General features: G+C 42.8%; 1 protein-coding gene across 2 annotated transcripts in view; it reads left to right on the plus strand.

The window, feature by feature from the left end:
• The window catches only part of GALNT2 (polypeptide N-acetylgalactosaminyltransferase 2), a 211,323-nt gene that overhangs the window by 158,332 nt on the left and 28,399 nt on the right, over nucleotides 1–24,592 (plus strand). For both annotated transcript variants that reach the window (XM_039464229.2, XM_074385310.1), the window contains exons 4-9: nucleotides 9,861–9,959; nucleotides 10,224–10,291; nucleotides 10,530–10,595; nucleotides 17,159–17,280; nucleotides 19,600–19,687; nucleotides 23,587–23,674. In XM_039464229.2, coding sequence (XP_039320163.1) covers nucleotides 9,861–9,959; nucleotides 10,224–10,291; nucleotides 10,530–10,595; nucleotides 17,159–17,280; nucleotides 19,600–19,687; nucleotides 23,587–23,674 — 531 coding nt within the window. The remainder of the gene's footprint in view (nucleotides 1–9,860; nucleotides 9,960–10,223; nucleotides 10,292–10,529; nucleotides 10,596–17,158; nucleotides 17,281–19,599; nucleotides 19,688–23,586; nucleotides 23,675–24,592) is intronic.

Consider the following 24,592-nt stretch of genomic DNA (forward strand, 5'->3'; position numbering starts at 1 on the left):
GCAAGGAAACAGAAGGCATTCACTGCCTCCATTGTACCACCAGCTCTGTCCAGAGCCTTCATCCCATCATCTTGAGGTACTAACACCCTCCTCCTGCTACTGAGTATCTGCATATGAATAGGGAGATGGGCAGGCAAGCAACAGAATCTATTTTAATATGTTCCTTTGATTTTTAAAACGTCTGACCCTGCTGGCTAATTTAATGCCCCATCAGGCTCTCTTGGCTCATCCCACCTGGCTGATAGGTACACATGGAGACTCACAGACTTTCAGGTGCTGGGTTGGCTGGAGAAAGAAGGGTCCAAGTGGCCATAGGCTTCCTGGACTGCTCCATCTTTCCGACCACGTGCAGAGGTGGGTGCCTTGGCCTGGCTCAGAGGCAGGGGCCTTGCAACCCTCCTCCCGAAGTTAGGGGAGCCAGTCATCACACCCACAGACATTTCTCACCCTCCCCATTTCACTCACCCATCTCATGGTTGAAAAACTGCCTCTGTTAATCCAGCTGTAGAATTTGCTTGGATTTTTAACCATTTTTCCTTATGTAGGGTAGCTCAGATCCGCTCCGTGACTGAAGAAGGTGGAAAAAATAGCAATGTGTAAACTTAAATAAAGCAGCAGAAAGGAAATAAGGAAGGTAAAAGAAAAAAAAATACCGAAGTAACAAACCAATGGGAAGTACTATATAAAGCTTCATCTTTAAAAAATAGAAATCTCTAAAAAAGTTGATTAATAAAAATAAGAAACATTAATATTAGGTATAAAAAAGCAGATATAACTAAGATCATAAGAAAAAAATTTTATGCAAATAAATTGGAAACTTAGTGAAATTTATAATTTTCTAGGGAAATTAAGTTACCAGGATCTCTTAAGAAGTAAAAAAAAAAAAAAAATGAGTAAGTACAAACCATCAAAAGAAATTTTCTTCAATAAAAAATTAGCCTTCCCAAAATTCACAAGTCTCAAATGGGTTTGCATAAAACACAGACTTTTTTAGAGAATAGAGAAGGAGGAAAGCTACCCTATTTCCTTCAGTAGTACTATGAAACAAGAAAAAGGAAGTGTAAGAACAGCAAATCGTTGACCAGTTTATGGTTATAGACTCAGAAAAACCTAAACAAAATACTGGCAAATCTGATACAAAATACACACACACACACACACACACACACACACATACACACACACGGCCAAGGAGAGTTTATTTTAGGAATGTAAAAATGATTTAATATCAAAAAATAATGTAATATACCTTCTCAGTGAACTAAAGGAGAATAGCTGTAGATCATATTAGTGGATGTGGGAGGGAAAAGAGTGAAATTCAGCACTTGTAAGGGAGTTTCCTTCACCTGATGAAAGGCACCTGTAAAACATCTATTGCAAACACAAAGCTTAATGATAAAAATCTACTTCTGTTCAATTTAAAGATAAGATAAAGGCAAGGTTGTTTTTTACCACTTTTAAAAATTGTATTTTGTCTTGCGGGCCATAATCACTGCCATCTTAAGGCAAGAATTGTGAGATGTGTAAGGAATGGAAAGACAGGAACAAAATGTAGATGTATTGATCTGGGGGAAATCTAAGAGAACCTACAAACTGACTATCAGAACAAATAAGAGAGCACAGTGAGGTGTTGAATACAGAGTCTGCATACAAAAACCAGTATCAGTAATGGCCAATTCAAAAATGTAATAGGAAAAGAGTCTCCTTTTCACTGAAGCAAGCAGAACTGCTAGATATAGAGGAATAAACGCAATCAAAGATGTACAAGACTTTCAAGGAGAAAATTAGAAAACATAACTGAAGGACATTTTCAAGTGTCCAGTATTATAGAAATATTAGTTTTCTTCAGATTAATCCATAAATTCAGCGCAGTATCTTGGTTTTTTCATGGAATTTGAAGTGCTGATTCTTAAATTCATCAGGAAAAGCAAATGATCACAAATATCCACTGAAGTCTTGAAGAACAACACATAGTAGGGGCCATGAAGATTTACCTGTAGAGCCACAGTCACTAAGGCAGTGTGGTACGGGTGCCGGGTTTCACAAATACATGACCAGAATAGAAATGAATGTAAATAAGTATTTAGCGCCGGGCGCGGTGGCTCAAGCCTGTAATCCCAGCACTTTGGGAGGCCGAGGCGGGTGGATCACGAGGTCAAGAGATCAAGACCATCCTTGGTCAACATGATGAAACCCCGTCTCTACTAAAAATACAAAAAATTAGCTGGGCATGGTGGCACGTGCCTGTAATCCCAGCTACTCAGGAGGCTGAGGCAGGAGAATTACCTGAACCCAGGAGGCAGAGGTTTTGGTGAGCCGAGATCGCGCCATTGCACTCCAGCCTGGGTAACAAGAGCGAAACTCCGTCTCAAAAAAAAAAAAAAAAAAAGTATTTAGCATGACAGCAGTGGCATTACTAATCAGTGATGAAATAATGAATTATTAAATCATGCTGGGACAACAGATTACCTACACAGAAAAAAAGGAGATTATGGATATCCTTCATACATATATGCATGGAACTTGTATACCCCCGTTTCTCTTCTGGTCATCTCTTTCTACAGCCCTGCACCCCTATCCCATTGCCTTAATGACTGTGGCTCTGCAGTGAATCTTCATGGCTCCTACTGTGCGCTGTTCTTCAAGACTTTAGTGAGTATTTGTGACCATTTGCTTTTCCTGATGAATTTAAGAACCAGCTCTTCAAGTTTCTTGAAAAAACCCTGTATGACACTGGACTGAATTTATAGAATAATTTGAATAAAATTAATATTTCTATAAAACTGAGTACTTTTAAATGTCCTTCAGTTGTGTTTTATAATTTTCTCCATGATATACATGGATATACATAATCCTTCAATATGTATGAAGGCTATATAACCTATTATAACCTGTTAAAAGCATTTGTAAAAGTTTAAACTTTTGAAAGAAATTTACAACAATATATTAATGACCTTCAGTTAAGAAAGCTTTTCCTGAACATTGTTACCCCTGGGTCACAGTTTGAAAACTCAGAATTTAAAAAAATATGTTTGACAGAAAGCATCATAAACAAAATTAAAGCATCTCCAGAGATTTTTGCAATGCCTCTGGCTGACAAAGGATAATATCCAGAGCATATAAATTCCTACAGCCAAATGGTAGGTAAAACCTAGTCAAAAAGCGGATAGAGGATGCGAGTAGATAGCTCATAGCAGAAGCAATCCAGTGAGTGCCTAAACATATAAAAGGATATGTGGGCTCTCTAGTAATCAGGTACATGAAAGTTAAAATGATGACTACTTCATACCACTCTGGTTGGCAAAATTTAAAAGATGGTGATACCTAGGGATGGTGAGAATACAGAGCAGTATGATCTCATACATGTGTGGATGGGAGTGACACTAGGTCCAGCCACTTTTGAAATTAAGCTGGCTGTGTCAAGTGAAGTTGAAGAGGTTCATAATTTATGACAAGTCGTGCTACTGTGGGTAAATAATGCAGAGAAGCTTTCTCTGCTATGTAAAAAGACAGCATCCACTGCAGTGTTGTTTCTAACAGAGAGAAATTGATAATCAGCAGGAAAGGGATGACGTGTGGAAAGCGGTATAGCAGTGAGGATGAAGAGCTGTGTGTGTCAAAACAGATGCAGCTCCCAAAAAGTGAAAACTGCAACTCAGCACAGTGCCATCCCTACAGACTTCAAATAGATGCAGAAAAATGCTTGATATAATTTATGAATGTGTACATGTGTAGTTTATTTAAAATATACATAGTAACAATGAAGCACCAAATTCAGGATAGTGTTTGCCCCTTGGGAAGATGAGGATTGAGGTAAGGGCTGTAATTATCACCTGTCATCCTGTCATGTGTCATTTTATTTAAAAAATTTTTAATCAGAGGCCAGTATTGCAAATTATTAAGACTTGGCAGGCAGAGTGGTACATGGATGCTCCTGAAATGTCTGTAAATTTTATGCTTGAAATATTTTACACACATAAACACACAGTGATGTCAGTTACTGCCAAGAGGCCACAGGAGACTCGTTGTGTTGGTGAATTTGTTGCAGTCTAAGACTTGCTCCTCAGCTTTGCAAACCCAGAAAGTTTTTTTGTTTGTTTTTGTTTTTTTGCTTAGCTTGTTGCTGGCAAATCAAGACTGGGTTTGTCTCTCAGGGGCAGACTCAAACTCAGTTTACAAATTGAATGTATCCAGAATGCCAATATGATAATTTGTAAATATATATCATAGCAATCAGGACTTTGGAAATACCGTGACCTTGCATGATTCCTACGTTGTTTGCCCTTGAGATTTTCCCCAGGAACCTGAGCCATAGCCCAAATGCGTGCTCACAGACACACAGTTAGACGTAGCTGCTATGGAGACCAGCGTTTCGGAATCCCATTGCCAGCACATTTGCTCCTCTGTGGGACTCTAGTCCTAATCAGAACACACAAGTCCCGGAGAGGGACTCCACTGGAAGTGCCTGCCAGCTTCAGAGAGGGACCGAGCACACTCACCCTTTAGCCCTGGATACCCAGAAAGTGCCAGCGGAGGCTTGGCATTGTTTATAACTTTCCTTTTTTATTTTTGAAAGTGCCTCTTTTCCATGTCCTCCATGAATCTTGTCTTTGTGTAGGCATAAACTAGTGTTTACTTGTCAGTTAAGTTGTGTAGTATTTTCCTTATAAAATCTGAATTACAAGGGCATTTCAGGGAGATGGTGTGTATTCATCCAGTGAGTTTTCTTTCCCATGACCCTCTGTTTGGTCTTTGTGGCTATCTCATAAGAAGTGTGGTCTTGCTCATAGGAAGTGTGGCCACATCTTGTAGAGGTTCTTGAACTCTCTTTCTTTCTTTTTTTTTTTTTTGAGACAGAGTTTCGCTCTTGTTACCCAGGCTGGAGTGCAATGGCACGATCTCGGCTCACCGCAACCTCCGCCTCCTGGGTTCAGGCAATTCTCCTGCCTCAGCCTCCCGAGTAGCTGGGATTACAGGCACGTGCCACCATGCCCAGCTAATTTTTTGTATTTTTAGTAGAGACGGGGTTTCACCGCGTTGACCAGGATGGTCTCGATCTCTCGACCTCGTGATCCACCTGCCTCGGCCTCCCAAAGTGCTGGGATTACAGGCTTGAGCCACCGCGCCCGGCCTGAACTCTCTTTCTTAAAGAGGGTTTATTTACATGTGTTTCTCCATCTGCTCTCACCTTTTCATCTACCGAGTCCTTCTTGCAGGCCTAGGAACCCTTCTCCCTTTAACTGACAGTGTGTTCTCTACTCGGAGCCGCGGCTGCATGTGGACTTGGAAGGTGTCTCAGAGCCCGTCTTATCGGCAGCATCTCCAAGTTGCTGGAGAGAGGTCCACTCTACCCTCCATGTCCTGATGGCAGTCACCATTGACACACAGCTGCCAAATGCAAATTATAACCCCCCATTTATTAAAGTGATCTTGTCAGTTTTCAGAGTCCTTTTTCACACATTTTTACTTGGTGTTCCCAGTAATCAGGCAGTATTGTAAGGGCCATTTTCACAGATGAGGAGTGATGTTAGTGGTCTCACATCACACAGTAACCAAGGTTACCACACCATGGGCCCTCTGCAAAAACATTAGGCCACCTGGGGTGAGGGTGGGGCATACCCTGGGGGGTTAGAGTAGGAAACTATTTCTGTATTCCTCCCCACCCTGTGAAACAGCCTTCTATGTTATTGAACAAAAGCTGTAGCTTCCCAGCCTGAAGAGCTTGCGTTTGGTTGTTTCATCAGTTTCTTGATCGAGGCCAGGTATAATATCTGCCCTAAAGACAGATTGATTCTTCCACCCCGAGAGACTTACTAAAAAGTGTGGTGGTTTCAGTTCACCAGTTTTCTCAGTTTCCAGCTAACCAAGAGTTCAGGTACTTCTGAAAGCCATCTAATCTCAGAGAAACTTAAAGTGAAATGAAGGATTTTTAAAACAAATCTTTACATGTCCAGTTTTTTAAGCCTCCATTTTACTGAACAGGAAGTTTGCAGAATGACCACGTTAGCACCAGAGCCTTGGACCCTAAAGTGAACTTGAGCCTACAATGTCAGCTCGAAACCCCTCTCACTCTTAGAGTCACACTGCTTCTAGCCGGCTTTGTATAGTAGAACAAAACGTACTGCACACTCTTCCTGCTGCCGACTTCAAATAAACTACAGTTTCTACTCAATTCCCAAAGAAAGCTCAAGTATGAAAGTGCCCCTGGCAGCCAGCTCCCCTGTTGAGTTACTATATTGGGTGTTCTTTCACTAGCTCTGGAGTAGTGAAGACTGGCTGGCAGGGATATGGCTCTTTAAATACAAAATTTATTCTTTTTCTTTTTAAAGACATTCTTCAAGCGGACCCCACCTTCTTGGCTCAATGTAAGGACTTATTATCTAAATTCATATACATACACACACTCACTCTAACTCTGGGATGTAAAATATTTCTTAGTTTTTACTTTTTATCTCTCTTTGCCATAAAAGTGGGATCCTTTTTAAGTTTCCTGAATGTCAGTTCCTAGCAAAACTTGATGTCTTATGAATATGTAGATGAATTTTAATAAAATGATATGAATGTAACAGCCCTGCGTGTTCTGAAAAACGTTTCCCGAGCCCCATGAGACTTCCAAACGCTCCTCGAAGATGAGGCTTCCTGCAGAGAAAAGGAAAACGAGAGAATAGGATGTGATTGGATCGGTTCCGTTTACTATGATTTAGCATGAAAAAATGCTGCCTTATGTCTCTTTTTAAATTTTCATATAGCTGCATAAGCCCATGTTCAGTCAGTCATTCAGCCTAGGTCTGCGCATCTCAGCAGTTCCCGCTGTGTTAAGTGGGACCTAATTGCAGAGGATAGCTGCCTTCTAATGTGGAGTCCTTATTTCATTAGCATTACAGATTGGGTTCTTGGGAATGACATTCTTTGGTAATTTGTTTACAGTTGAAGCCTTGCAGATTCTCACTTCCTTAATCTAACAATCTGCTAATTCTTAAAATTGGAAAAAGAAAGAAAAGCCAGCCTATCAGTCTACTTGTCAGGAAAGGCTTAGCTGTCAGGAGCTCTAATGAGGTACGATATTAATTCCAAACTGCATTTTTCCCCCAAACAACAGAGAACCATCCCCACCCCAACAACTAGTATAATATGCAATTTCTTATGATTAATTAACACAATAACTACAATAAACAAAAGAAGCCCATTTTGTGATTCTGACCTAATTGCTTTTTAATTGCACTGCTTTTCGTGTTTAGTTTCAGAGTTCTTTTCTCTGAAGTAGTCATGAGGGAAAATGAGTGACTGCTGAACACGTTCTCTAAAGGTGCGGCCATTCATGTGGAATTGCTGGTCATCGTTTGGCAGCTGCTAGACTATCCTCTTCAGCTCTTAACTCCTTAAATGTTTTTAGCGATGGCTGAGTTCCAAATATATATATATTTAATCTATCTTCTTTGTCCACTGATTTCCCATTTGAGACAGATATTATATCTAATTTTGGGGGCAGATAATTCATGGCTCTGGTAAACCATATTAAGAGCTACAGAACAAATTTTTTTTAATGTATTGGTCCCATGGAAGGTATAAGAGTGAAAGGAGTGTTTCCCCTCCCCCTCTGAAGGTTTGAATCTTTATGTCAGCTAAAATAAACTGACAATAGACAGATTAACAGAAGAAAAGACACTCAAATTTATTAATGTGCAGATGTGCACAGGAGCCACAGAAAATATGAGACTCAAAGAAGGGCCAGATGGCTGAAGCATAAATACTGCCTTCATAGGGGAAGAGGTAAGTGAGGGATGTAGACGATTTTTAGGGGAGATGATTAGGACAGAAATGCAGACAATAGCCTGAAACAGATTTCTTCCAGGGTCTTGGGAAGGCGGCAACAAGTTATGGGAAGGTACGGGGCAGAACTGCACTGTGAACAGAGGTTATTTTATCATGCAGATGAATCTCTCAGGTAACAATCTTTAGAAGAATAATTGAAAGAATAAGTGAAAAGTCTCTCCAGGAGTGGGGTCTTGGCGTGGGCTTTTAGTTTCTTCTACTCTACGAGTTAATCTCTGGTTAATGTAGATTCCAGAGAGCGGGTCCAAGACAGTTGCACATCTTCTGGATGCACTTCCCACAGTCAGATCAGAGAACTTGAGAGAAAGCCCCTCTCTGTGCTTCTGAAAGGAGGTTGGAGGGGGTGAGGAGGAGAAGATGAGAGAGAGAGACCTTGGTCCTGAGGCTTATTTCTGAGGTCTGTGAATCTCCTTTTTTCAAAGTACGTAGCATGCCAAAGCAGCATAATTTGGGGTATCATTTTCTGAGCCCCAACAAAGATTTTCTGCTTCTTCAATACTGGTGGCAGTGTGTTTAACTGCTAGAGTTGCAGGAACGTGGTGCAGGTAATAAATGCCAGCATGGAGGGAACTTCGGCATGAGACCAACAGGCCCCTCTTGCTGGCTCACAGGCAAGACTGCTCATCCTCATGATCACAGGGCATCAGACATCACCATTTAAGAACTGTTTTTCTGAAGCCAAAGCCCCTTTTCCAAGCTGGTATCAGTAGTACTACCAATTTAGTAACTCTGAATGTAGTCAAACGAGAATTCAAGTGTTTCCAGAGGTCCTCACGGGCCATCAGTCCTGCCCAGGTGTGATATTCTCTGGAAACATTGCTCTATACTAGGATGCTCTTCAAGTCGGTAGACCCTGCCTTGAATGGTTCCTCTTGATGAATTCTGCTGAGCCCAGTAGCCTTTACTGCTTATTTCTAGTGTATGATACTTTAGCATCTTCCACCTACAGCCATCAGAGTCTTATTTTTTAAAACGGCTATTCTGGCCAGACACAGTGGCTCAGAGAGGAGGCTAAGGTAGGAGAATTGCTTGAAACTGGGAGTTTGAGACCAGCCTGGGCAACATAGTGAGATCCCATCTCTATAAAAATTCGAAAAATTAGCTGGCTGTGGTGGCACACCTGTAATCCCAGCTACTTGGGAGACTGAGGTAGGAGCATCACTTGAACCCAGGGGATCAAGGCTGCAGGGAGCTGTGAACATGCCACTGTGCTCTAGCATGGGTGACAGAGTTGGACCCTGTCTCAGGAAAAAAGAAAAAGCTCCTTACTGTTCTAGTCTTGTATCTGCCTGTAGAGCTCAAATTTGAGAAGTGCCTTATTGAAATCTGCCCCTGCTTTAGAGGTCTGACCTCTGAATCTGCTTCTGTGCTGAGGTGATCCCAGGGTAGTTCACTACCACTCACAGGAAAAGGAGAGCTCAGGCAGGCTCAGGGTCCTATTGACTGTACCCTCACTCCACCTCACCACTGCCCCTTGGGGTATTTGGGGCTGGCCTTCCAGGGCAAGGGACATGCATCCCTGCTGCCCAGGGTAAGGGTAAACCACAGGTGGGTCCACTGTTGATGGTGAGAGCCAAGTTCCAAATATCGCAGGAGTACCACATGCTTGTTGTAGGCAATGTAGAAAACAAGAAAAGAGCAGTGGCACACAGTTGGTTCTGCCCCTCAGAAATTACGGCTGCAAATTGTGAAAAGCGCATCTCTAGAGGTGTATCTGCATGAAAGGAGACATGGGATTTCACTGTTTTAAAACACACTTTTTTTTTAATGTGTGAGAAAGATGTTCTCAATATGTTACTTTTCGCCGAAATCGTTCATCTCTCAGAACGTAACTCCGGTTGTGTTTTTCTGTTTCCTTATGTCCCGTTGGCAGTTCATCTCAGAACAGGCCAGGAACTTCTGCAGACAACAAGCTAATCACAGCACCTCCGTCCCAGCGGGTTCGTCTGCTTGTTCTCTCAAGGGCTGAACAAGCTGTGACTGCTCTGGGGGTCATTGTTCAGAGGACCATCTTTCTTTTTCTCCAGGTGTCAGCGGAAGCAGTGGCGGGTGGATCTGCCGGCCACCAGCGTGGTGATCACGTTTCACAATGAAGCCCGGTCGGCCCTGCTGAGGACCGTGGTCAGGTGAGGCCAGGATGGCACCTGTCAGCCAGCTGGTGCATCTTATGGGAGGTGTCACCTGTCAGGGGTGTTAGACACTAGCTGTGCCCCAGGCACAGTCAGGCCAGGGCTGTCAATGGGGGCTGCAGATAGGGTCACCTGACTGCTCAGCATAGGGCGCAATGGGTAGCTCCTCCAGCCAAGGATTAGGACCAAGATAGGATAATTTCCTACCTCAGGTTTTACCCCTAAAAGGCCTGTAAACTTTATCTTCTTGTCTTTTCTTAGCGTGCTTAAGAAAAGCCCACCCCATCTCATAAAAGAAATCATTTTGGTGGATGACTACAGCAATGATCGTGAGTATTGACACTGATTTCATCCCTGTATCTGGCTCTTCTCTGGGCATGAGCCTTCCTGTAGCGAGGGTGCTAAAGAGGTGTGAACAAGCCAGAAATCAGACCCACAGACAGAGAGGTGCCTCTGTGATACCCCAAGGAGCTGATCAGCCCTTAGGTGATTGAGAATGCTGTGGTTGAATGCAAAGCCCTTTGTGAATTCCGGTTTCCAAATGCTCTGCTTCTTTTCTTTTCCTAGCTGAGGACGGGGCTCTCTTGGGGAAAATTGAGAAAGTGCGAGTTCTTAGAAATGATCGGCGAGAAGGTAAGACTCTTCTTAATTCTGTTCCAAGATAGTTGAATTCCGATTCTTCCTGAGCCCAGTAATAACACAAAGAAGTGCTTGAGCTCAAAGAGCAATTAATTGTCTAGCTTTTTTGTCTGTCTCCCTCTACCAGAGCCACTTGGGAGACTTCTCTCAACAAACACAGGAAGGACATTAAAAGCTTGACTAATTGAAATTATTTGTATATTAGAGCAAGAGTTCAAATTATATTTTTATTTATGTATTTAGAAAATTGGCTTCTTTCTTTCTTTCACAATCTAGGAAGTCTTATCAGTCCCTTGAGTACAAAAGTTTAGAAGAAAAACAAAAGATTTAGCAGTAAGAAGTTGAATGACTCCATGCTCCAGTCATCTGATAAAGTAACTGGGATTCAAGTTTGACAGCCTGCTGAAGGTGAACCATCCAAAATGGGGAGAGAGTACTGCAATTATATGCTTATGTGATTTTGCAAATGCCAACCTCAGAACCTTCTGTCAGTCTTACCTGTGCTGGAGCTGAGCTCATGAAGACTATTTTATTGGCAGTTAGAAGACGCACTGTAAAGGAGGAAAGTATTACATTGGAGTGTCTGGAAAGGACGCTCCAATCACAATGTAATTAACATCCAGTATGTCAGTGCTGTTAGAGACCCTGATGGCTGGATTGTTACCTCCTCTATGGTCAGGAGAAGTCTTTCAGTATAGGAAAATCACAGAGCTTTGGAACTCATGTCACATTTGCTATTTAAGGCTGACTGTTGATCCAGGAGTGGTAATTATATTCCTTGATCAATGCAAAACGCTTTCTTCTCATTACATATTCAGTCCAGCTGGAGTCAAGGAGTGAATTTTTTCTTATCAAGAATCTTATCAGCCAAGACAGTGATCGAGTCTGTTAGAACAGCACCATATTTTAACCAGCTAGGGTCATCAGCCTAGACATTCAAGATACATGACCGTGGGATAAGCCTTGCCTTCTAAACAAAGTCTGTTTGCCAGGCTCACATCAGTCCACCAATATTAGAATAAACCAAAAAGGGGGCAATTTGCTGCCCCCAAGACAGCCTTCAATGTAACTATGAATTTAAAACCAAAGTATCTGCCATCCCACCCCACCATCTGGCACAAGCTTTAAAAAAAAAAAAAAAAAGAAATGGGGAAAGAGGAAAGAGAGGGATAGTATTGGCACTAATCACTTACTAGCCTTATTCAACAGTGTCTTTACCTTTAAACTGCTTAAAAATCAGAACAATGCTTCTCAGTATGAACTGTCTACTAGAATGTTCATTTGGGTTGAACCCACATTGATACGTTGCTTCAAGGAAGGCATGAGAAGGGTAGGTTGTGAGAAACCGGATTATGGAAAGCCTATATGAAACAGCTGAAGTCTGTAGCAATTGAATGAGAAAATATATACACACACATGCACTCATGTATGTACATACCTGTGTGTGTGTATAGGATCCCATCTACTTAAGCATACACACAAAGCACTTATAATGATGCTACTAGATGACAAAGTAAATTAATTACCTAAAATATTATGGTAGTGAAAGAGCAGCCTTAGGATCAGTGTTCTGTGGATTTTATTGTGCATTGATTGGTAAACTAGCAATTTATTAGAAGCACCTAGGCAGTTTAGGACCATGTCTTGCCCTCCTTCACAATTGAATAGAAATGTCTGGATTCCTATGGGTGGGGCATGGGCAGCTGCATTTTTAAAAGCTGCTGAAATGATTCGGGTTTACAGTAGAAGTTGAGAGCCTAGTTCTTTCATTTTGCAGATGGAAATATTAAAGCCTAAAGAGTTTAGGTGGCTTTCTCAAGGTTGTACAGCTATTTAATGACAATAGTGGGACCAAAACCATGTTAATAATTAAATATTTTTCTCTGCATTTATGGAGAAAATCAAATGGTATTTCTCTTTTAATCTGTTAATATTGTGAAATACATTGGTTCATTTTTCGGATGTTAAACCAGCTTTGCATTTCTAGAATAAGCCCCTTCCTTGATCACGATACAGTATCCTGGTAATATATTTTTTGTTAAGGATTTTTATACCTGTGTTTATGGGAAGCATTGGTCTGTAATTTTCTGAAAATGTATTTTTTTCAGTTTTGGCGTTAGGGTTTACTAGCCTTATAAAACGGGATAGAAAGTGTTCCTTCTATTTTATTTTCTAGAAGAGTTTGTATAATATTTTAATTATTTCTTTTTTAAATGCTTAATAGAATTAACCAGTCTGGACTGGAATTTTCTTTATGGAAAGATTTTTGATAACTAACTCTTTTTAATGAATATAGGCCTATTCAGATTTGCTGTTTCTTTTTGTTTCTACTTTGGTAGTTGTCTTTCAAGAAATTTTGTATTTCATCACAGTCTTTGTATTTATTGGCCCAAAGTTGTTTATGATATTGCCTCTTTTTTACTGTTTGTAGGATTAGTATTACTATTTTATTGATTTTGGTAATTTATATCTTCTTATTTTCCTCATCTGTCTGCTGTTTGTTTATCAACTTTGTTTATCTTTCCTTTAAAAGAACCAGTACTTGGCTTTTGTGTTAGGGTTTTCTAAAGGGACAGAACTAACAGGATAGATGTATATATAAACGGGAATTTATTAAGGAGTATTGACTCACATAGTCACAAGGTGAAGTCCCACAGTAGGCCGTCTGCAAGCTGAGGAGCAAGGAAGCCAGTCCCAGTTCCAAACCCTCAAAAGTAGGGAAGCCGACAGTGCAGCCTTGAGTCTGTGGTTGAGTGTCCAAGAGTCCCAAAGCTGAAAAACTTGGGAGTGCAATGTTCAAGGCCAGGAAGCATCCGGCACGGGAGAAAGATGTAGGCCGGGAGACTAAGCCAGTCCAGTCTCTCTCTGTTCTTCCGTCTGCTCTTATTCCAGCCATGCTGGCAGCTGATGAGATTGTGCCCACTTAGATTGAGGGTAGTTCCTTTACATGTGGTGTAATCGTTGGTGTGATTGGGTTTGGGTCCATTCTTTGGCTGTTTGTTCTCTATTTGTAGCACGTGCATTTTGCTTTTAGTGACTGTGTTCCTACTTTCTTGCCTTCTGGATTCATTGATTTGTTAGAGTGTTGCATTTTGAATTATTCTTGTAGGTTTTTAGCAGGACTTTTTGTGTGTGTATAGTTACTCTGAGGATTACAACATGCAGCCCTAACTTATGACAGTCTGCTTGAGAGTCAACATCATACTACTTTAAATTTAAGAACTTGAGAATAGTTTAATTCCATTTCCATTTCCTTTCTTATGTATTATCGTTACCATGTTTTTCTTTTACATGCGTCTTAAAACCTAAAACAGTGTTACATTTTTACTTCAAATAGTATCTGTTAAATAAAGAGAAGAATATATAGATATGTTAAACTTAATCCTATTTTTCATTTTTAATATCTTCTTTTCTTTCCATAGATTCAAGGTTTTTTCTAGTTTTTTTTCCTTTAACCTAAATAATTTTCTTTAGAATTTTTTCTCATAGGCAACACAGTCTCAGCTTTTATCTGAAGAATTTTTTTCTCCTTTGTTATTGGAGGCTATTTTCTCTGAGTGGAATCTGAGTTGACCATTAATTTTTCTTTCAGCACTTTAAAGGCGTCACTCCAATGTCTCCTGGCCTCTGTTTTTCTGTTTAAAATGTAGTCGGCATTCATACTGTTGTTCCTTTGTATGTTATGGGTCCTTTCCTCTGGCTGCTTTTCAGATTGTCTCTGCATCTGTTTTTGTTTGTTTGTTTGTTTGTTTAAAAGCAGTTTGACTATGATGTGCCTAGATTTAGTTTTCTTTATATTTATCCTGTTCCAAGTTTTCTAATGTAAATTGAATATATAAGATGATGTTTTCCACCGAGTTTGGGAAATTACTGGCCTTTTATTTTTTCACGTATTTTTTTTCTGACTCATTCATGAGCATCAGTTGTACATATCCTATACCCCTTGATACTGTCCCATAGATCACTAGACTTTTTCACCCTTAGTTACTTTCTCTGTCTACCAGATGGATCTGTTTCTTTTGTTCCATCTTCAAGTTCACTAGTCATTCTGCCATTTCCATTTTGCTACTAAGACCAGTCAGTGGATTTTCATTTCAGATAACTTCATGTTTAAGTTCTAGAGTTCCCATTTGATTCTTTGTTATAGTTTTTATTTTGTTGCTCAGATTCCCCACCCATTCACTCATTAAAATTGCCTTTGCGTTATTATACATATTTATAATAGCTACTTTTAAATCATTCTCTGCTAATTGCAACATCTGGGTCATATCAGGGTGAATTTCTGATGATTTTTTTTTTCTCTTTGGTCTGGTCCTCATTTTCCTATTTCTTCTCATGTGTAGTGACTTTTTATTTTATAATGGACATTGTAGATAATACATTGTAGAAACACTGGATTATGTTATCTTTCTCTGAAAAGTATTGACCTTTGTTATATTGGGCAATTAAATTACCAGATGCTGCTGCTGAAATTCTCTAGGCTTGTTTTTGTACTTTGCTAGGATGAGTTTGTTTTTGTTGTTGTTGTTGTTTGTTTTTTGAAATGGAGTTTTACTCTTGTTGCCCAAGGTGGAGTCCAATGGCGCGATCTTGGCTGACTACAAATTCTGCCTCCTGGGTTCAAGCGATTCTCTTGCCTCAGCCTCCTGAGTAGCTTGGATTACAGGCACGTGCCACCACACCCAGCTAATTTTTTGTATTTTTAGTAGAAACGGGGTTTCACCATGTTAGCCAGGCTGGTCTCGAACTCCTGACCTCAAGTGATCCGCCCACATCAGCCTATCAAAGTGCTGGGATTATAGGCGTGAGCCACCGCGCCTAGCCACAAATATGTTTTTATGAGTCCCTTATTCACGATACATAGTCTATATTCCTATGTGTAGTCTTTCTGAAATTCCTGTAGAACTGAGGTCTTTATGAAACACCTTGCACTTGGCAGGACTCAAATTCCAAACTTTGTTTTCTCTCCCGTAGATGGCAGCTGAAACTCAGTTTTTTCTGCCTTCTAACTGTTGCTTTGCATGTTGGAGTCAGTGCCTGTGTGGTTCAGAAGTCAGCCAAAAATTTACCAGGAGATTATTGCCAGATTTGGGGCCTACCTGCTTTCCAGGGTCTCCTCCTTCAGTTTCCAGATGCTAGAAGCTCTGAACTCTCTGTCCTGTGACAACTCAAGCCAAAAAAGGCTGCATTGCAGTGGACTGGAGAGCATCCTCATGGGAAACACCATATAAACATGGAGCTCATTCAGTGTGATTTTCTTTTTTTAAAGGGTTGGATCCTATCTAGTTTCTGTCTGCTTCTGGCTTTCAAATTACTGCTTTCTATATTTTGCTTAGAGTTTATAATTGTATTGCAGCAAAGGTTTGCCCAATGCAAGTTGCTTTGCAGTTATCACAACTTGAAATCTTTAGTCTTTTTTCCTGTTCTAGCATGCAGCCACATGGGAATCACTGAAAATCCATTTTGACTGTGGAAAAAAGTACTTAGCAGACTTGTCCTTACAGGTTGTGAATAGTCGCATCATCTTCACATAGAAAGCCCAGCATATATAGCAAAAGCCATTTATGACCACAACATCTAGGGATAAATATATTATTATTTATTTTATTTTATTTTTGTTTTATTTTTCGAGACAGGGTCTCACTCTGTCACCCAGGCTGGATTGCAGTGGCACAATCATGGCTCTCTGCAGCCTCAACTTCCCGGGCTCTAGTGATCCTCCCACCTCAGCCTCCTGAGTAGCTAGAATCACAGGCATAGGCACAGGTTACCACCAGTGGCCAATTTTTGAAATACGCTATTTATAGTGATACTTTGTGTCGTAATGAAAATGCACGTTATTAACAGATTACAAGTATATAAATTGTATAATTTGACCAATAGTATAACTAATTTTGTGTAAAAGGCAGATAGCAGGGCTTTCCAACTTATATTATTTGGCTCTTGATAAGCCATAGAAGACAGAGATATTTGCCAACACTGTTACAAATACTGTCACCACTGAAATCCAACACCATTGACACTGGAAGTATCTGGGTGTCACCTTCCTCAGCCCAGTTAGTTTGAAAACTGTTGCTGTGTCAGAGGAATGTAGTTTTAAAAGTTCCACGTTAGCCAGACGCGGTGGTGCACGCCTATAATCCCAGCACTTTGGGAGGCCGAGGCAGGCAGATTACCTGAGGTTGGGAGTTTGAGACCAGCCTGACCAACATGGAGAAACCCCATCTCTTTAAAAAAAAAAAAAAAAAAAAAAGTTCCACATTTTGTTACTTAATAAAGGAGATTTTGGTGATGTAAAGCCCTTTCTCAGAAGACAGTAGTTCTAAGAACGTTGTCTTCCCAGTTATCCAGTGTAACTATTGAAATAAAAAGTTCTGACAGTAATCTGTCTTGGTAACCACGGGCCAATTTTGATCTCATCCGCCAAGTTTGCAGTAACCTTTGTGCCCAGCAGGCAGGCTGCAGAGCTGCGAGCAGGGAGGCGTCGCCAGTGAGTGCTGGGGTGTACTGGCTCCAGGCTTCTCTCTCCTGATGTGCTTTCCAACTTGCCTCCACAGGCTTGATGCGCTCGCGGGTTCGGGGGGCCGACGCTGCCCAAGCCAAGGTCTTGACCTTCCTGGACAGTCACTGCGAGTGTAATGAGCACTGGCTGGAGCCCCTCTTGGAGAGGGTGGCAGAGGTGAGGTGACAGGGCAGGGAAGGGGTCAGGAGGTGGGTAGAGGGGACAGAGGGGATCATGGCCCAGGGGAGGTGTAACTCGGGGAGTGGGGCCTCAGGGCTGGTGGGACCTGGGCTCGCCTTCTGCAGTTTTCCTTGACCGAAGGAAAATGCCTTTGGGACATTGTAGAAAGACTGTTTTACTGACTGTAGGAATCCATCAGTAAGAAGAACCATCAGTTGACAGGTAGGAGGTGAGGATCAGCAGAGGCTGGTGAGAGCCTGATTAGTTCAAGGCAGTCCTTTTCATGGGAGCAACTTTCTTCCCAGCCTACAACTTCGCAAGTGCTTAGAACACTGCCCAGCATCTAGCAAGTGCCATCTCCTGCAGCTCTCAGAGTTGGACGTGCTGGGGAAGTTGTCCCCAGGGCTACCCCTCTGCTCTTAGTGAGTAGGGCAGGTTAGCCCAGCAGGCTTCCAGGCTCCTATGGAAGACGGTGGCTACTGGGAAGCACACAGGGACCAGTAAGGTTGTCAAAAGGGTGATCTGCAGCTACACTTCTGTACCTTCTGCCTTCTAGAAACATCATTGCTAGTATTACATTTGGCCTTTTGTCATTTCTCTTGCCGTCTGCTTGTTTTATTGAATTTTCTTTCCTTCCTACTAAGGAAGCACTTCCTTGGGGGCGATAAAGCAAACTTAATGAAAGGAAATAGAAAATGAACAAGTAGTTCTGCCTAAGCGTAGCAAGGATAGCTGATGGGCTGTAAGTCATGGAATACTAAGTAACCACAAGCTGCTAGTAATTATGAAAGTCATATTCACTACCCTTTATCAAGTTTGGGCTACGTAGTAGGCCTTGTTTATACGTTACCTTTAATGCACTTGTTATCTCTATTTGACAGGTAAATGAGCTGGGGTTCAGGGAACTTTAATAATGCATGCAAAATCTTACAGGTGGCAGAGCCAGGATTACAAAGCCAGTTTTATTAAATCCCTATCTGAGCCCCTCTCTTAACACATATGCACACGGCTATATCAAAGAAGAACCCATCCTGGAATCCCTACCCACCTCAACCACACAACTTCTTGCTCTCCCAGGCTGCACTACACCAGGCTGTCTCATAGGGAAGCGGAGTCAAAACCAAAGCTGCCGTCACAGGGTTTGAGTATTATGCAAAGGCCACTCAGCTCTGTGGTTGTTAGAACTATTTTGAACAACCACTCCTAAATTAAGGAGAGAAAGTGCCGAGCCTATTAATGTTCACTAAATCTAGCCTTATGAAACAAAATGTAAAGTAGATTATATTCTTTAACTCCTACATCTAGACCCAGTCTGAGTCAGGCAAGGAAAATTGTATTCCTCTCTGCCTTCAATGCACCACACAAGTTACTTTTCCCTGTAAACTTGCCCCTGGGTGTTTTGGAGCTTTGCAGTGTTTGCGTGATCCTAATCAGCATGTTCCTTCATGTGTTCCTCTGATGTGGTATGTTCTTAGCTCTGCTGATTATGTTACTACGTTATTTTTCTAAACCTTTTTTCTGGCTAAATGGGTTCTCTAAGTGGCTCAAGAAAAACACTTGCTCTTTGGTTAACTGTCAGCATGGGGTACAGTCCAGGGTCTCTCACCAGCATCCATCATTCGAATTTAAAGAGGTTAGAGACGTTAAAAGGCCTTATGTTTACAAACTCTTACCACAACAATGACAATGTGGCATAAAGAAATGGCTCTGTCTAGGGAAAAATATATATATATATATATATTTTGGTAGAATCACAGATAAGGCAAACTTAGAATTTGGAAATCTCTAGTTAATTTGGTAAACTTTCTGCTGTAATAATATTGATACTTACCATATGTCACACACACACCCCTACATATATCCATAGAAATATATTCCTAATTTTGGTGTATGGGCATCTTAGCAGTGATTCCATTCGTGAGGTTTGCTCCAGCTCCCAAATCACTGATGATATTTGAGAAAACACAAAAGGGCCCTTGGGACACAACAGCATAGTTTTTGCTTTTAGCTGGGTGAACTGATGCTGCCTGTCCCATAACCATGGGTGTCTCCACTCCTAGAGTGACTCCTGCTGTGCACCATTCCTGATCTCCTCCCTGCCTCCCAGCAGACCACAGCACAGCTGCAGTGGCCAAGAGCAAGACCTTCTGGGTCTGGGTGGGGAGGCTGGGTTCTCATGGGCCTAGGGAAGTAGGTAGTGAGGGCCAGTCGGGTTTGCCCTGTGCCTGCCTAACACTGATGCCTTCTGTGGTTGGGCGAGTTTTTTGTTTTGCTGGGATTTTGATAGCTTCCTTCTTCTCTTTTTTTGTATTTTAGGACAGGACTCGGGTTGTGTCCCCCATCATCGATGTCATTAATATGGACAACTTTCAGTACGTGGGGGCATCTGCTGACTTGAAGGGCGGTAGGTGTCCATCATGTTGCCCCTGTCTAGCTCATCCCATCTACACCGGCATTTGATCACCACTCCCTCTCATTGTTAGGAATGACAGCAACCACAGTGTTCACGCCATAGTGTGTGTTCCGAGTGAAAAGCGCCTGTGTGCTTAACAAGTAGGACTTCATAAAGAGAAAAAAATAGTCTTGCTCCCTTAAAGAGCTTCTTGGGTTTCCCTTTCTTCTCTTATCTGCTTGACCTTCTGTCTCTTTTGCAAGCCATGTGGTTCCATGAACAGATATGGCGTCCGTTTTGATCAGAGATGATAAAGCTCTCCTTGCAGAGGTCTGGGGTGAGAAGCTTCATGGATCTGAGGCTTTGTGGGGTCCAAGGGGCTAGAGCATGTCTTTGCCTTCTCTGATCACCCAGGCTATGTCTCTGACAGCCTGGTCTTTTGTTGGGTGCTCAGATGTAGACCTGTGTCATCGTCAACCAACCCACCCTCCCTCCCTCCCTCCCTCACCAAGCCCATGCATGACCCCATTCTGCTGATTTGGCACCTTGCCAAAATCACAAAGACACACAAAAAGGTATGTGTCTTGGTTTCTGACCTAGCCTGACACCTGTGCCTACTTCACTCTGGTCGCCTTTCATCAGAATGAACGCACCAGTTTCCTGTATGTCCTCACAGTACCTGCCCTGCATCCCCAAGAGTAGTTTGTCTCTTTACTTACCCTTTAAAAAATTATCGAAGGCCTCAAAGAGGTTCCATCTGTGTGGGCCGTGTGTATCAACATTTGCTGTGTTAGACATAAAGCCAAGAACTTGTTAAAACACAAAATGAAACAAGTACATATTCCCATTCTCCGTCAGCCTGGAGCCCCCAGAAAACACCACCTAGACTTCTGATGGAATAGGATGGAAAGACACATGTAAGATTTTGTCCTGCATAAACATGATAGCACCAGGGTCTCCAGGACAGCACCAGGGGCTCCTGGACTGTGCCTGGAAAACTGCTGATCGCATAAAAATGCTCCATGGCCAGGAGTCACACCAGCCCGCTCTGTAAGGAATCAGTCAGGTTGCACCTGGCTCTTACTCATTGTCGCTGTGTTCCAGGATGGGCGAATGGAGGCCGTGACCTGTGCCCCAAGGGGCTCTGCTATAACCCGCTAATAAATGTTTCACTCTCTGAAACTCAGCAAGTTGGAAGCCTCACGTATAAGAACTCAGCTGAGAACCAAGAAGTCAGCCGAGGCTGTGCTAAGCTGCTAAACAATGTCAGTCTTTGCCTTATGCTTTTGCAATTCACTAGAAGGTAAACCAGTGGGCTTCTCCCAGGTCTGTTGATTTTTTACATGTGAAATCAGGGAACCCTTTTGCAGCTGCTGGGTACCCTCATTCACCCTGAGAGCACATTTTATGAAATTCCTTCAGAAAAAAGAATCGAGGATGGCATTCCTAGCAGACCTTTATTCTGCTATAGCGTCTCTCTTTGGACCAAATTAATAAAACAAATAATAAGATAATAGTAAACATAGAAAAAAGGAAAGATTATGTCAGACAATCCTTAACCTTCTCTGTGTAAATGAGATTCCTTTCCTACCTCCTGACATTCTTAGCTGATAAGAAGATGGACTATTCTAGATAGACACTGGGCAGAGGGTCAACTGACAGTCTAACATTGAAAAAGAAAACAGTAAAACTGTAAAAGTGGGCCTTGGCCAGGTGCAGTGGCTCACGCCTGTAATCCCAGCACTTTGGGGAGGCCAAGGTGGGAGGATCACTTGAGTTCAAGATCAGCCTGAGCAACATAAGGAGACTCTTGACTCTATAAAAAAAAAAATTAGCTGGGTGTGGTGGAGCCACTCAGGAGGCTGAGATGGGAGGATCACTTGAGCCCGGGAGGTCAAGGCTGCATGAGCCAAGATCACATCACTGCACTCAAGCCTGAGAGACAGAGTGAGACCTTGTTTATTCACACACACATACTTACGTATGCAAGCAAGCCTTAACCCTAGGAAACAGATACTTGGATTCAACCATGGTCCTAGACATTGTGGCCTTTGTCCCCACCTGCCTCTCACAGGCCCAGTCATCATGGACAGGCCATTTTGCCTCTGCTCCTCAACTTCCCCATCTGGGAAACGGGATGATTGTGCTGGCTACACAGGGCATAATAGAATGAGACATCAGTGGGAGGGTGGGCATGTTGGGAGGACTGTACCTAAGGTGGGAAACATAAAATTCAGGAAAGATTTCCAACAAATGTTGAGAAGTAAATGGGGACATTTAAAAGGATGGATCCTTAGACAGCTAGAAAGCCTGACTTTCAGAATGTCGTATTTCCCCAAGTATTGGAAGAGCTGAGATCTCCCAGGCTCTATTTCTCCCAAAGCAGCTGCATATGTCCAAGCAGGGGCAGGAACAGCGAGGTGCTCTTTGGGGGTACAGGACTTCTGAGTCAGAGGAATGAGGGAGGCCACATTTACTCTAAGACCATTTTATGAAATTCCTTTAGAAAAAAAAAATGAAGGATGGCATTCCTAGCAGATCTTTAATCTGCTATAGCCTTTCTCTTTGGACCAAATTAATAAAATAAATAACAAGATAATAGTAAACATAAAAAGATAAAGGAAATGTAAGTCAATCCTTAACCTTCTCTAATAGTGAAACAGCCAGGACATTGCTTTTCTGGTTTGCCTTCATTGTCTTTGAGGCACCGTGATAGAGCCAGCTCAGGAGCCTGCGTGGGTTTCCTTCATGCATTCCTGTCCCCACTGCTTGGACCCCTGTCCATTTCCCTCTCACTCTGCCTGAGCCCCCTCTATCCTGCAGTGAGAAAGCTGGGAGACCTCTTTGTCCAGAGCCATAAATTCTTGACCAGCCCAGGACACCCAGAGATCCCCACCTGCCATCCTTCAGTCACTGGGGCTATCGGCGAACAGACTATAAATTCAAAGCATGCAGGCAAATCCAAACTTGGGCATTGCAAAAGCTCTGTTGACAAAAAGCCTGATGGCAGAGAGCTTAAGAGGCACAGGATTGAAGGACACTTGGCCCTAAGTCATTAGGTTTGGCTGTCAGGCTCTTGGAATTGGAAATGCAGCACTACGGGCTATGTGTTTGCTGAGAAGTGGCCTCCCGATGCGCCAGCACAGTTCAGCGGGTGGGGCCTGCTAGCCTCCAAGAGGCACTCTGCGTGTGACCCTGGGTGCGAGGGCGAGACCTGAGGCCCTGCAGATGCCCAAAACCAAGTCCAGATACAAGGTCCAGGCTCTTTCATGCTTGGTGTTCTGTGGATTCCAAAAATGAAATGCAACAGGTGCCACATATATCAGAAATTGAAGCTGATTTGCCCAGCTTGCCAACTTCCACTGGCTCATTTTCACTTAAAAGTTTTCACATTCCCACCATGTCCCCACTCCACTCTTGCTGCAAATACAGTCTGAAGTTCGCAGGCCCAGGGAACTGACAGAGCCTCGTTCCCTCCCCAGCATTTGCTTCCCGTGGGGCAGTGTTGGAGCTGTGATGGCTTGATTTTCATATTGGGTGCTCTCTTCCCTCACATCCTTACAGCCTTTGGACGTGCCCTGGTTATCGCCACACAGACCCCAGTTCTCTCGCCATTTTGCATTTGTTCTTAGACATTTCAATATTAGAAAAGCCTGACTCAAATTTTCTTTAGGGAAGGGTGGAAAGAAGATTCAGTGTTCACCCTCCCTGCCTGTCTCTCTCTTCCAACTACACCCACGCGTTCCCCCCGCCGTCCCCTTCTCTCTTCTCCACACCTTTTTTTTGGCTTTGTTTTGGTTTTCATTGAGTTCTGTTCAAACATCGAATATTTTTAAGCTGTGAGGGATGGGAGTGTCTGGAGGAAGTGGCCAATCTCTTCTCAACACCCTGTTTCTTTTCCTTGCTGGCAGGTTTTGATTGGAACTTGGTATTCAAGTGGGATTACATGACGCCTGAGCAGAGAAGGTCCCGGCAGGGGAACCCGGTCGCTCCTATAAAGTAAGTGCCAGCATCCTTCAGGGTGCCCCTCCCAGATGAGACTGCAGGTTCCGGCTTCTTTGCTGGGCCTGTGCCGCCTGGAGACCTGGTGGGGCTGTTCACCTCCTGCCCTCCCGTTTCCCCTCATCTTACATCAGAGATGCGCACCTTCTACCAGGCCATAGAATAAAGTTCTTGGAGATTTCTTTTCCACAGTCAAAGTCTCACATACGTTTATAAGGCATGTCTCCTAGGTCTGTGCGTTCCTGTATGTTGATAACATAGAGCGTTTCCATAGCTGAGTGGGGTCCCCAAGCTGACCTCAGGCCCAAGGAAGGGGGCTTGGTGGGCAGCAGGAGACTGACTGCACAGGAGGGAACCCGTGCTCATGAAGCCCATGCTTTTAGATTCCCAGGCCAGGCAGTAGGCTTCGTGGTTGAGAGTCAGGATGCCCTGTCTAGCTGCTGAGAGAACAGGGCCACCTATTCCAAGTCAGCACACGGTTAAGGGAGATAGCATCCACAGAGCACTTACTGCTGAAATGCACTCGCTGACATTGAGCCAGCATCTGCCGTGTGCTGTACACCTTCCCAGTGCTTTACACCGAATTCACAGAGCATCTTTTTTGGGAACAAAATAGGGAGCTCAGTGTGCATCTGTTGCCAGCCCATTCCTGAGGTAACGAAGTGAGGAGCATGGTGGGTTTCCTTGTAGAAGGTGGAGCCTCATCTATGGTAGTGATGATGAGAGCTGAAGCTGGGGAGCATTTCCTAAGCATGCTAAGGGCTTTATGCCCGTGATTATTTGTATTCCTAGTACCTACCCTATAAGGAAACCGATGCACAGAAGGGCCAAGTTCTTTGCCTATGGCAGCATGTCAGTGAGTGATCCAGCCCCAGCAGTCACTCCCGCATAGGGGAGGGTCAGTCCAGCCCCTGG

The sequence above is a fragment of the Saimiri boliviensis genome, chromosome 14 (assembly GCF_048565385.1).
Source record: "Saimiri boliviensis isolate mSaiBol1 chromosome 14, mSaiBol1.pri, whole genome shotgun sequence".
In the NCBI taxonomy this organism is placed as follows: Eukaryota; Metazoa; Chordata; class Mammalia; order Primates; family Cebidae; genus Saimiri; species Saimiri boliviensis.